At 43.6% G+C, this 14,612-nt stretch overlaps 1 protein-coding gene across 2 annotated transcripts in view; it reads right to left on the reverse strand.

Annotated features, from left to right (window-relative positions):
• The window catches only part of EDAR (ectodysplasin A receptor), a 194,240-nt gene that overhangs the window by 7,552 nt on the left and 172,076 nt on the right, over positions 1-14,612 (reverse strand). For both annotated transcript variants that reach the window (XM_030201478.1, XM_030201477.1), the window contains one exon: positions 1,896-1,956. In XM_030201478.1, coding sequence (XP_030057338.1) covers positions 1,896-1,956 — 61 coding nt within the window. The remainder of the gene's footprint in view (positions 1-1,895; positions 1,957-14,612) is intronic.

Raw genomic sequence — 14,612 nt, forward strand, 5'->3', positions numbered from 1 at the left:
CCCTGATAATCCATGCAGGGGCTACCACTCTATGGTTAATTGCTTTTGAATGTTGGGTCCTATTATTTTAATCCACATCACTGTGTGCAGTGGGTTTGTATATCTGGGTAGTAATAAGACTGATAGCCATACCCTGAAAGAGATTGCATGATAGATTGAGCACTACAGAGATGGTGCCTAAGGAATGAGCAACAACCGGGCCTTCAAGACTGAGACAACAGGAATCATTTATTGAAATAAGACCTGACACGGGCTGTGTTTCGGCTTCAACAATGCCTGCCTCAGGGGTGTAGGTTTAATTGCGAGCTATACAAGTAGGGAATTCAATTCCCCATGAAGAAAGATACCTGGGCTCACTTTCTGGGCTTGATATCTGAAATCCTCCTCAGTGCCCCAAAATAATTCCTTCAGAATCTCAGCATAGCATATCACATTGTCCAGCTATGCTGAGATTCTGAAGGAATTATTTTGGGGCACTGAGGAGGATTTCAGATATCAAGCCCAGAAAGTGAGCCCAGGTATCCTTCACGGGGAATTGAATTCCCTACTTGTATAGCTCGCAATTAAACCTAGACACCTGAGGCAGGCATTGTTGAAGCCGAAACACAGCCTGTGTCGGGTCTTATTTCAATAAAGGCCTACTGTTGTCTCAGTCTTGAAGGCCCAGTTGTGCTTTTTTCTTTCTATACTTTCTGTGTATGCTGTATCACCCTCTCTATTTGCTTTTTGCCTAAGGAATGGGTACAGAGTAGAAATCAGATCAGAACCTTGGAGACAGCATCTTCCTCCCACCCCTCGGGATTCAAACTAATAAATTTGTTCTGTAGCTCCATAATGCACCTCAAGTAAAGAGGGTTAGTCAGAGGTCTGGTCAGTGGCGTTCCTAGGGGCGCTGACACCCGGGGCGGATCGCCAATGCCCCCCGCCCCCCCGGGTGCAGCGCGACCCCCCCCGGCGAAAGAACCCCCCCGGGTGCACGTCCCTGGGGGTGGTGGTGCCGCGCGCCTGTCGGCTCTTCGTTTCCATGCTCGCTCTGCCCCGGAACAGGAAATAACCTGTTCTGGGGCAGAGGGAGCATGAAAACGAAGAGCCGACAGGCGCGTGGCCCCCCCCCCCCCCCAGCAGCGTGCACCCGGGGCGGACCGCCCCCACCTTGTTACGCCACTGGGTCTGGCTACTCTAAACAATGTCTTTTTTAAGAAAAAAGAAAAAAAACTAAAAAGCTTGCCTTACCAAATGAAAACCTGTTCTCTATGCAGGAAGGCAGGCGAAGGTATTTACAAACGGTAAAAAGAATTTCTGAACCAGAAGCAGTTAATCTAATAGATCCATCTAGTTTGGGCTAATAAAAAGTAGTGATCTTCTTGCTGTATTTCATTTTATTAAGGAATTTGAAAAGGTATTTGGTATTAAAAATAAATCAGAAGATAATTTGAGGCCTGCTAAATCAACAGCTTGATTTGTTTGTTCTTGTTGTAGTTGAAATGGACACCTGACTTGTACATCTTCTGTTCAAAACAGCAGTCAGGCTATTAAATTAATAAAGATGGAGTTTAAAAAAAACCAAACAAAAAAACAGGCTGGCTAGAAAATATTCCAGAAACCTCTCCCTTAGGTATAAAAAGGGAAGATAGTTAGTTAATACATTTTTGGGAGGGTCCCTATTTTTCAGGCCAGAGTTACACAAATCTGGCCAGATTTTTGGTATGTGCTGCAGTTTGGGCCCAGGCCATTGAAAAGATGAGCAACTGTTGCCTGTTGGATCCTACTCCCATGATCAGTTCATATTAGGTAATAACAGAGCGCTATCATTATTAGTCAATGACTGATAAACACAACTACGCACTTTATTACAGATGTGAAATGGAGTGATGACCAGCTCTCTCCACACTCACCTTCTGCAATGCAGCATACATTTGCATACAAATCAAGGATCTTTTTCCTTCGACTTTGAATCTGAAAGGAACAGAAGAAACAGATGTCATGCATTCGAATTCACCGTGTGGTATATTTAGTAAGAAATGGTATACCTATGAAACAAATGTGAAGAGTAATATTACAACTGGGCATCTAATGTTAGGCACCAACCCCCGGATTCTATAAATGGCACCCAAATTTGCAATGAATCCTGAGATCCGTGCACAAATAGATTAGATCATGAGCCGTTAACAATAATTGGCTGTTAGCAAGCAGTTAGTGACATTAATTAGTGTTAATTTAAATTTGTGCATAGATCTTGTTGTGCATAATTCTATAAATACCCATGCCCAAATCTTCTCGTGCACAACCTAAAAGGGGGTGTGGCCATGGGAGGGGCATGGATGGGTCAGGGGCATTCACCAAAGATGTGCACAGTGATACAGAATTCCATGGAACTGCGCCCAACTTGCCCATCAAGATTTATATCAGTCGGCGTAAGTCCTCCCACTCAAAGTTGGGCACGCAAATCCCTGTTAGGTGCTATTCTGTAAACAGAGCTCATCATGGAGCACCCTCTATATAATAGTACTGAGCACTGACTTTTCCTGCCACTTATTTTTCAGCACCATTTACTGAATCTGGTTCCACTTATAGAAAGGGGAAAGGGAAATGGGACTTGATATACTGCCTTTCTGGGGGGTTTGCAACTACATTCAAAGCGGTTTACAAAGTATACGCAGGTTCTGGTAGCGCTATAGAAGTGATTTATAGTAGTAGTAGTTCTCATTTGTACATGGCGTAACGGAGGGTTAAGTGACTTGCCCAGAGTCACAAGGACCTGCAGTAGGAACTGAACCCAGATCCCCAGGATCCAATAGTCTGCTGCACTAACCACTAGGCTACTTCTCCACTTCCCAAATTTTATATATGGCGCCTTAAGTTTTACGCGCTAATTTGGCCGCATGGCCAAAGAGTAATAGCACTTTTGCCTGTCAGAGGTATCAATAATCAGATGTTATACGTGTAAGTGCTAGGTTTATTCTATAACATACGTGCCAAAGTCGCTTAGGGTGACTTCTATATATGGCACCTTAAAAATCAGTGCTGAAAAACTACATGGTAAGAGTGATTCTATAAACTGTGCCTAAAATGTCATGGTTTACAGAATATGCTCACGTGCCATTCTTGCAACTAAAATTTACGCGCATCCATTTAGGCCACCTAAAGCCAGGCCTAATTACCTGCGCCTTAGTTAGACGCAAATTGGGTGTATTCTATAATAATATCCATAGTTTTTGGAAATGCCCACAACCTGTCAATTCCATGCCCTTTTCCACTGCGCACATTAGAATTTATGTGCACCGTGTTATAGAATATACCTAGAAAGTTGTGTGCATACATTCTACTTAAAGCCAATTAGTGCCACTAATTGCTTAAGTACCAATTACCGGCGCTGATTGACTTGTTAATCAATTGTGTGCGCAATTTGGCCATGCGGCCAAATTAGCATGTACAACTTAAGGCGCCATATATAGAATTTAGGGGTTAGTGCATACCTGCAAGGGGGGGGGGGGGGGGGACGATGTAGACATGGGTGGAGCATGGGAGGGCTATGAGTGTTTTGCCAAGTAATGTGCACAACTTCTAGAATACTATCAGCTGTGCACATTGCATAGATAGGAGCACCAGAATGACAGTTTTGAAGTTTATTCACAAATGTATAATAGCAGAATGAAAATCATGTATGCCAATGCATGTAATAATCCAGCAGATGCGCAATCACAGCTCCCCTTTTGTCTCCTGTTTTGTTATTGTCAGTCTTTTTCTTCCCCTTTTTCCTTTTTTAGATTGTACACCACCCAGATGGATGTCCTGTTGGGCGGGATCAGGGCTTTTTTTGAGGGGGTACTTGGGGGTACTGAGTACCGGCACCTTTTCCACTGTCTGCTAAACTTGACCCATGGTTCTCGTATTTTAATGAAAGAGCTCAGGTTCTACATACAAATTCTGCCTTGTCATAGATTCTATGACTGGTTGCAGGGGTCCTGGCTATTGTAGGGTGGGTCCCTCAATGATCACTCCACCCCTGAAGGGTTGCCTGGCATTTGAGCACCGGCACCTTTTTTGCTAGACAAAATGCACTGGGCGGGATAGTAAATTTTCAAAAAACTTGAACTTGAAACTTCTGTAAACATATGCTGGACAGCTGGACCCTACACCAGCCGTGTTTCAGCTAGCAAGCCTTCCTCAGGAGTCCTTTCTGTATGTTGCATAAATTGCAAATGGATAGAATGGTAACCAACAACTGCACATAGTGATCTGCCTAATACCTGAGGGCTGCTACCCCGACATGCTCCTAAAAACCGGGATACAATGACCCACCCATGTTTACAGAACTGAAATTTTATATCTGCTAGATTATGGCATGCATTATTTGTGAATAAACCTTTTCATTGTCATCCTGGAACAACATTTTCATGGTCATTTCCACCCTTTTTTTGTTTCTGCTCGATTTGTTTGTGGAAGTGTTGGTTTCCATTGTTCTTTGCACTTAGGCACACCAACTTATTATACCTACAACTGACACGTTGTAAGTGGGAACTTATATTTTGGCATGCAAACACAACTTTGCGCTAACATTCTACATGGCTTAGGCATGCCCGGAAGCTGTTAACAGAATTGGCACTAAGCATGCCCTATCGTGGCACCTGCATTTTACAGCCGAGTTATAAAATTGTCCTGTAAGAGGCTGAAGTGGTAAATTTTAAAAGCAAGTTAGGTTTATGCATGTTAACAATGCTTTTAATGAGCACAAATTAGCTTGCCTTATTTTTAACATGAAAAATAAGCTAAGGTTTGAAGAAACAAAACAATAGGAAATAGCTCATTAGCTGTTACTGCAGCGAAATAGTACATGTTCAGATCCATTAACACAAAAAAAACCAACCTTAACTACACCCCACAGAAGCACAGTCAGGTTTTAGCCATATCAACAGTAGGTAAAATGTATGTACTTTACACAAGAACATATGTGTTTGCCATACTGGGCCAGACTGAATGTCCATCAAGCCTAGTATCCTGTCTCCAACAGTGGGTAATGCAGGTCACAGTACCTGGCAAGATCCCAGAAGAGTAAAACAGATTTTATGCTGCGTATCCTAGGAAAAAGCAGTGGATTTTCCCAAGTCAATCCAAATAATGGCTTATGGACTTTTCTTTTAGGAAATTATCCAAACCTTTTTAAAACCCTGTTAAGCTAACTGCTTGTACCACATTCTCTGGCAATTAATTCCAGAGTTTTATTACTCACTGAGTGAAGAAATATTTTCTCCGATTTGTTTTAAATTTACTACTTAGTAGTTTCCTTATGTGCCCCCTAGTCCTAGTATTTTTGGAAAGAGTAAACAAGCGATTCATGCCTACCTGTTCCACTCCACTCTGTATTTTATAGACCTCTATCATAGCCACCTCTTCTCCAAGCTGAACAGCCCTAGCAGCTTTAGCCTTTCCTCAAAGGGAAGTTATCCCATCCCCTTTATCATTTTCATCGCTCTTCTCTGTACCTTTTCTAATTCCACTATATCTTTTTGAGATGTGTTGACTAGAATTGCACAATATATCCACCAAATACTCACTATTTTTAAATTGAACAATCAATTTTATCAATAACTTTTATTTATCAAATCATTAAATATAAACCATCTTACAATATAACACAAAGTGCCCCCAGAATTCCAAACAACCCCTCCCCTTCTATCTCACTCACACACAACCGATGTTTACATTATTTATCAAGCTGCCATACATTTCCTTGGGATACCCTGTGAACAGATATAAATCAACTGAGCTCAATTATATTGCACAACTACGGGATTCCCCCATTTAAATGTACTTCAAACAAGTCTCAGATTTTCACCAGAGGCTCTTATCCCAAATCCAGGTTTGTTGGCTTCATAAATCCAAAATAAGTCCTTTTTGTTGATTAATCAGTCAGATTATAAACCATTGCATGTGATGAGCGTCATTCCAGGTTGGGTCTTGGCTACTGGAGACACCAATAGCGCGTCCATATCCAAACAATCACAACAGATCCTGGTTCTCTATGCGAGACCGTATTTCATTTCTAACTTCCTCAGGAGAACCATGTTCCACAACCCTTAGGGCTGTTTTTCCAAACCTACGCACAGGAAATGATGACACCCGTCACACACAGTATTTGAGGTGTGGTCACGATACAAAGGCATTATAACATTCTCAATTTTGTTTTCCATCCCTTTCCTAATAATTCTTAACATTCTATTTGCTTTCTTAGTCGCTGCTGCGCACTGAACATATCATCAACGATGACACCTAGATCCTTTTCTTGGGCGTTGACTCCTAATGTGAAGCCTTGCATCATGTAGCTATGGTTCGGATTCCTCTTCTCCACATGCATCATTTTGCACTTGCTCACATTTGACAATCAGGCTTATTTACATTTCATTAACATCATCCATTAGTATTCATGATAAACATGGGGTTTACATACATTCACAGATGATATTAGTACATCAACCCCTTAAACTCACAGATATAGCCACTTCTACTCAGTGTCAAGGAACAGTTGCATTCTCTACTGTGCCTCGATACCCCTATATCCCTGCCCTCCATTGCAGAGAACATTGCATATCTAATATATATCATATATATTGAACACTATAATTTTAATCCACAACCCCTATGCAGTGGGTTTGAATATTTAAGCAGTGAAAAGATTGCGAGCCATACCTTGAACGAGATTGCATACTGGGTTGAACACCACATAAAGAGTGCCTGAGTAGAGAAATTTTGATCAACATGATATCTTGCTTGGCGATGGTGTCTTCCCCACTGTCCATTAGGATTCAAACCAATAAACTTGTTCTATAGCCCCACAAGTAAATTTGCCAGGGGTCTGGCTATGCATAAGCAATGTCTTTCTTTCTTTTTGGTTTAAGAACATGGTTGTCATGGCTGCCGTTAGGGTCTTTCTGTGCAGGTTAAATCCTGCTGCTTACAGGGCGAGTCATTCATCTGGTAAAACTGAAAGGAGCTGTTTTAAGGGCAACAAACCTTTCTGTTAGGAACGTAAATGGAAATAAGAGGAAAAGAAGGCCACTTTGGTTCTCAGAAGCAGAGAATAAACTACAAGAGAATGCAGAAAGAGGAAGACAGGCAACAATATTTAGGAAAGCGTAGAGAAGCTAGTAAAGTAGTCATGAAAGCAAAGATAAAATGGAAGGAATAAATAGCCAATACAGTAAAACAGGGGGATATGACATTTTGTTTAGATATGTAAATGATAGGAGGAAGTACAAAAGTGGCATTGTGATGCTCAAGGATAGCGAGGAGGACTATATAGAAGCTGATAGGGATAAAGTAGAATTGCTTAGCAAATATTTCTGTTCTATGTTCACAGATGAAAGGCTGGGAGTAGGACCGCAGAAGACCTACATGAATACGAATGGAAGTGAAGTAGACTTTGAATGATTTTCAGAAGACTGTGTTCATGAGTAGCTACCTAAACTAAAGGTAGACAAAGCGAAGGGACCAGATGGGATACATCCAAAGATACTGGAGGCACTTAGGTAAGTTCTGGTAGCTATGCTGGCTGACCTCTTCAGTGCTTCTCTAGAGTAAGGAGTGGTCCCAGAGGTGCTCCCTCTCCACAAAAACGAAAGTAAAGAGGAGGTTGAGAACTACAGGCCAGTTATAGTCTGACCTCTGTGATGTTTAAATTATTGGAAATACTTCTAAAACAGAGGATAATGAGGTTTTTGGAACTGAATAAATTGGAGGACCCCAGGCAACACAGAGTACTTACACCAGCCTTTGAGCTGGCGTAAGTGCTCGCACCTAAGATTAGGCGCGTCAATGCGGACTAATGTTAATATTTTATAACTGCAGGTCCACACGGAACAGCCATTATAGAACTGACGCTTAGGGCCAGATTCTGTAAGTCTCCTGTGGGGGTTCCAAAGGGATCAGTTTTTATCACCACTGTTGATTAATCTATTTATCAGTAAGTTGGCTTTGCTCATTCAGTCCTTAGATGTTAGTTCATATGCTGACGATTTTCTTCTGATTCGCTATGTAAATCCATCCACCATAGATTTGAAGCCAGTCCAGGACTGTCTCTGAGAGGTTGCCAGATGGCTTTCCAAACATCATCTGATATTAAACCCAGATAAGACAATAGATTTCTGGGTAACAGGACATAATCCTGTGCTTTACTTAATTCCAACATTATTTGATAGGTAGATTGTTCCAGTGCAGTCTTTCAGATATCTAGGTGTGATTACGCTCCATCAGGAATTCTATAGATAAAGAATCCATACGTACTCTAGCATACGCTTATATTGCACACGATATGATTACTGTAACATTATTTATACTGGCATTACGAAAACTAGCCTAAAACATTTACAAACTATTCAGAACACAGCCACCTGTATTATCTGTCAAGCCTCAAAAATATGATAGGGCCACCCCTCTCTTACATCATCTTCACTAGATTCCAATAGACTTCAGAGTAAAATTTAAAGTTCTTACTCTGACACATAGGGCGCTTTATACGGCAACCCCATCTTACCTTGCAACCCTAACTATTCCATACACACAGATGCAAATGCTCCATTCACTCACAGACAATAGACTAGTTATACCCCCACCTTCAAGAGCTACTACTACTACTTATAATTTCTAAAGCGCTACTAGAATGGAATCAACCCATGCATCAGCTTTCTTCTATTTATTCCCCACATTATGGAACTCTCTACCACAGTCAATTTAGAACAATCCTACTCTCTTTTCAGTAAAGCTTTGAAAACTCATTATTGCCAAACTAAATTTTATTAGGAAGACCACGCAGATGTCTAGAGTGCTTTAGACTGTTGCAAGGAGATGTTAATATTAGGTAATTATGTATGACTGTTATGGGAGTGAGTGCTTGTGTTACTGTCTTCGGTATGGAAGTTTTGTCTGTTCTTTCCTATCATTCAATGAAATACCTAGTTTAAATTAATTTGTGTGTTGTACAATTTTTTGACTTGTAAACCATTCTGATTTGCTATGTAAACAGTGATGGTACAGTAAATAAATAAATGGTAAATATATTTAAGAAAACTGAAAGGAAAAGGAGGAGAGAAAAATGACAAATGAACAGGAAATCCTGGCAAGTGAGTTAAGAGAAGACAAGGAAAGTAGAAACCAGAGACTGGGTCCAACACAAATTTAAAAAAAATAAAAATTAAATGACCAGACAACAAAGTTAAGGTACAAAAAGTAACTTTTTTTTTTTTTAGTTTAAGATAAAGTTGTGTGGTAGCCATATTAATAAATAAAAATGAAAAATAGGAATAAGGTGTTATCTTTTTATTGGACTAATTTTAATACCTTTTTGACTAACTTTCAGAGACCAAATCCTGCTTCCTTAGGTCAGAACAGGATATCATAACAACAGTATGCTGTCCTGATCTGAGGAAGGAGGTTTTGGCCTCTGAAAGCTAATTGAAAAATGTATTTAGTTCAATAAAATGATATGATATTTTTCATTTTTTGTTTTATTGTTATTTGTTAATGTGTAATGTAGTGATTGGAATATGTCAGTTTTTGAAACTACATTTGCTGTCTTTATAGTTTGCACAGTATGGGGAGATATACAGGGGGATATGCATCACAGTTTCTCTTTCTCTGGTGTTGAACTGTATGCAGAGTCTGACTTCTTGGGGGTTCAGTTTAATTTTTATTTCTATTTTTAGCTCATGATTACTTCTTCAGAGTAGCTATAAACTACAGGCGAATAAGTAGGGAAAGCATGCAAAGTATGGCTCATGGAATTCTTTCCAACCTTCTTGTGAGTGTTTATGTGTGTGTGTGTGTGTGTGTGCACGCAAGAAGTGCACACAAGGTAATGTAATGGAAAATTTTTGCTCACATCAACTCAGACCTTAGTGGTAGGGTGCAGAGTAGGAGGGAAGAGGATTTGAGTGGTATGAGATTGGCAGTCCGGAAAATTCTCATGGCAGACACTAGGTCCTACGTGTGAATTCCAGGTGTGCACCCAATCTCAAATAAACAAAATTCAGATCCAGATGCATTTTGGCCAGCTTAAAGGACTAACAAACATATTTCAGAGGGTACAACAGAGAATGGCAGTGTGGCCCGCCAGTACTAAAGTTAGTGAAAAGATATGCCTTTATAAGGTTAATGAATGTTTGAAGATGCAAGATTATAAGACTTTAGTTAATGCTCTCTACACGCACTACCTCAGTTCCCCTTCTCCTCCTCCTCCTCCTCTTACCATTAATGATAAAAGGTCTTTTAATAAAAATGTTGTCTTCAATTTGTACAGACTATTTGTAGAAATAAAGGTACAGAATGTACAAAACAAGATATTTTTCCATTGCTTCTTTTGGCCTTCACTTGCTGGAGACTATTCAGATTTGATGCATGTGCAGACTGGAATGCCTCAGTCAAATAAATACCTGACATTTTATTTTTCATTTTTCTGTATAAAGTACCAAGAGGTGTCCAAATGGATGTTTTCATTTTTTTTTTAGTAGCTGGCTGGCTCACAATCCAGAAAGGGGAATAATAAAGACAATTGTTCTCGGGCGGCTATTTTCTGCATAAGCACCTGAGAATCGAAGCCCAGCTATTAGAAGATGAGATTTGCCAAAACAATTGTGCGGTTAGTCTCATGCTGGCCAAACAGAGGCAACAGCAGAGCCAACAATGCAATATTGCTAGTGGGGTCCATGAAAGAGCCAAGATGCTTATGAATCCAGCCAAAACCACAGTGAAGCGAAAAGAATTGGCAGTCTGCAAACCAGTAGCTCCACTGCTAATAGCCCAACCACACTCTTCCATGGTGTTACGCCTTCAGGACTCCATCCTACAGGATCAGACAGGAGGAGCAGAACTGAGCCAAGTGTGAATTAGTTTGAAGAATATCAGTTTTCTCTTTGCCTAGTCAACCCTTTCCTCCTTCCTTCCCATACATATATCCTCACCTGAATCACTACTACTACTACTACTATTTAGCATTTCTATAGCACTACAAGCGCTAAAGAATGTTTGCCTTTAACGCCTCACCAGATCCACAGGATTAGGCAATAAGGGCAGGATTCTATATATATCGCACGGTAAGTAGTGTGCGTTAAATTGTGCATACGGCCAAATTATGCACGCTACTCAATTGAGTAACGAGCCAATCAGGGATGATAATTGGCCAATAACAACCAGTATCATCACTTATTGGCAATAATTGAAATTGATGTGTGCTTCTTTTTAAACGTATTCTAAAAAGAGGCGCACCTTAATTCCAACGCGTGTAGCTGAAAAGGGGCCATGGGAGGAAGGTGGGAATGTTGGGGACATTACTCGAATCTACATACTACTACTACTACTTATCATTTCTAAAGCGATACTAGACGTACGCAGCGCTGTACACTTGAACATGAACAGACAGTCCCTGCTCGACAGAGCTTACAATCTAATTAGGACAAACAGGACACACAAGAGATAAGGGAATATTACTACTACTACTACTACTTAACATTTCTAAAGCGCTACTAGGGTTACGCAGCGCTGTACAGTTTAACAAAGAAGGATAGTCCCTGCTCAAAGGAGCTTACAATCTAAAGGACGAAATGTAAAGTTGGGGCAGTCTAGATATCCTGAATGGAGGTATAATGGTTATGTGCCAAAGGCGACATTGAAGAGGTGGGCTTTGAGTAAGGATTTGAAAATGGGCAGCGAGGGGGCTCAGGGAGTTTATTCCACTCATAGGGTGAGGCGAGGCAGAAAGGGCGGAGTCTGGAGTTGGCGGTGGTGGAGAAGAGTACTGAGAGGAGGGATTTGTCCTGTGAGTGGAGGTTACGGGTAGGAGCGTAAGGGCAGATGAGGGTAGAGAGGTAATGAGGGGCTGCAAATCGAGTGCATTTGTAGGTAAGTAGGAAAAGCTTGAACTGTATGTGGTACCTGATCGGAAGCCAGTGAAGTGACTTGAGGAGAGGGGTGATATGGGCATATCGGTCCTGACGGAAGATAAGACGTGCAGCAGAGTTCTGAACAGATTGAAGGGGGGATAGATGGCTAAGTGGGAGGCCAGTGAGGAGTAGGTTGCAGTAGTCAAGGCGAGAGGTAATGAGAGAGTGGACGAGTGTTCGGGTGGTGTGCTCAGAGAGGAAAGGGCAAATTTTGCTGATGTTATAGAGAATGAAGCGACAGGTCTTGGCTATCTGCTGGATATGCGCGGTGAAGGAGAGGGAGGAGTCGAAGATGACTCCGAGGTTGCGGGCAGATGAGACAGGGAGGATGAGGGTGTTATCAACAGAGATAGAGAGAGGAGGGAGAGGAGAAGTGGGTTTGGGTGGAAAGACAATAAGCTCGGTCTTAGCCATGTTCAGTTTCAGGTGGCGGTTGGACATCCAGGCAGCAATGTCCGATAGGCAAGCCGATACTTTGACCTGGGTTTCCGCAGTGATGTCCGGTGTGGAGAGGTAAAGCTGGGTGTCGTCAGCATAAAGATGATATTGGAAACCATGGAATGAGATCAGCGAACCCAGGGAAGAGGTGTAGATTGAAAAAAGAAGGGGTCCAAGGACAGATCCCTGAGGAACTCCAACAGAGAGCGGTATGGGGGTGGAGGAAGATCTTGAGAATGTATACTGAAGGTGCGGTGGGAGAGATAAGAGGAGAACCAGGAGAGGACAGAGCCCTGGAATCCAAATGAGGACAGTGTGGCAAGAAGTAAGTTGTGATTGACAGTGTCAAAAGCGGCAGATATGTCGAGGAGGATGAGGATGGAGTAATGACCTTCGGATTTGGCAAGGAACAGGTCATTACAGACTTTAGATGGTGTCGTTTCTGACAAGTGTAGAGGGTGAAAGCCGGATTGAAGTGGATCAAGGATGGCATGAGAGGAGAGAAAATCAAGGCAACGGCTGTGAACGGCGTGTTCAAGTATCTTGGAGAGGAAGGGTAGGAGGGAGATGGGGCGGTAGTTGGAAGGACAGATAGGGTCTAGTGATGGTTTTTTGAGAAGTGGTGTGACTACAGCATGCTTGAAGGTGTCAGGGACAGTTGCAGTGGAGAGAGAGAGGTTGAGGATATGACATATGGAGGGGGTGACAGTAGGAGAGATGGTGTTTAGTAAGTTGGTGGGGATGGGATCAGAGGAACAGGTGGTGCATTTCGAGGAGGAAAGAAGGTGGGCGGTTTCCTCCTCGGTGATATCAGGAAAAGACATAGGCGTAGACTGGGGGGGGCGAGGGGGGGCAATGCCCCCCCAAACGACGCGAGGCGCCGCCGCGCCATTAGTTTAAAAAAAAAAAAAAAAAAACCACATGCAGGCAGGCACGCGCTCCTCTCGGTCCGCTTGGCTTCCCTGCCCTCTCTATCTGCGTCCCGCCTTCCTCTGACGTCATTTCCTTTCGGGCGGGACGCAGACAGAGAGGGCAGGGAAGCCAAGCGGACCGAGAGGAGCGTGTCCGTTTACCCCTCTCTCTTCCTCCCTCCCTCCGGCGCAGGCAGCAGTCTTCCAGCGTTCCTGGCAGCGGTAGCGTTGTACACGCTGCCTTCGGCTCTGCCCTGAAGCCTTCTCTTCAAGTTCCTGTTCCCGCATAGGTGGGAACAGGAACTTGAAGAGAAGGCTTCCGGGGCAGACCGAAGGCAGCGTGTACATCGCTACCGCTGCCAGGAACGCTGAAAAAGCTGAAGACTGTTGCCTGCGCCGGAGGGAGGGAGGGAGGAAGAGAGGGGGTAAACGGGAGTCACGATCTTGGACCTCGCGGGGGGGGGGGCAGTAGAAGATGGATGGGACTGGGAGGGGTGGGAAGCAGAGGGAAGGAGCAAGAAATGAATGGGACTGGGAGGGGTGGGAAGCAGAGGGAAGGAGCAAGAGATGGATGGGACTGGGAGGGGTGGGAAGCAGAGGGAAGGAGCAGGAGATGAATGGGACTGGGAGGGGTGGGAAGCAGAGGGAAGGAGCAAGAGATGGATGGGACTGGGAGGGGTGGGAAGCAGAGGGAAGGAGCAAGAGATGAATGGGACTGGGAGGGGTGGGAAGCAGAGGGAAGGAGCAGGAGATGAATGGGACTGGGAGGGGTGGGAAGCAGAGGGAAGGAGCAAGAGATGGATGGGACTGGGAGGGGTGGGAAGCAGAGGGAAGGAGCAGGAGATGAATGGGACTGGGAGGGGTGGGAAGCAGAGGGAAGGAGCAAGAGATGGATGGGACTGGGAGGGGTGGGAAGCAGAGGGAAGGAGCAGGAGATGAATGGGACTGGGAGGGGTGGGAAGCAGAGGGAAGGAGCAAGAGATGGATGGGACTGGGAGGGGTGGGAAGCAGAGGGAAGGAGCAGGAGATGAATGGGACTGGGAGGGGTGGGAAGCAGAGGGAAGGAGCAGGAGATGAATGGGACTGGGAGGGGTGGGAAGCAGAGGGAAGGAGCAAGAGATGGATGGGACTGGGAGGGGTGGGAAGCAGAGGGAAGGAGCAGGAGATGAATGGGACTGGGAGGGGTGGGAAGCAGAGGGAAGGAGCAAGAGATGGATGGGACTGGGAGGGGTGGGAAGCAGAGGGAAGGAGCAGGAGATGAATGGGACTGGGAGGGGTGGGAAGCAGAGGGAAGGAGCAGGAGATGAATGGGACTGGGAGGGGTGGGAAGCAG

This window comes from Microcaecilia unicolor, chromosome 4 (genome assembly GCF_901765095.1).
Source record: "Microcaecilia unicolor chromosome 4, aMicUni1.1, whole genome shotgun sequence".
Lineage (NCBI taxonomy): Eukaryota > Metazoa > Chordata > Amphibia > Gymnophiona > Siphonopidae > Microcaecilia > Microcaecilia unicolor.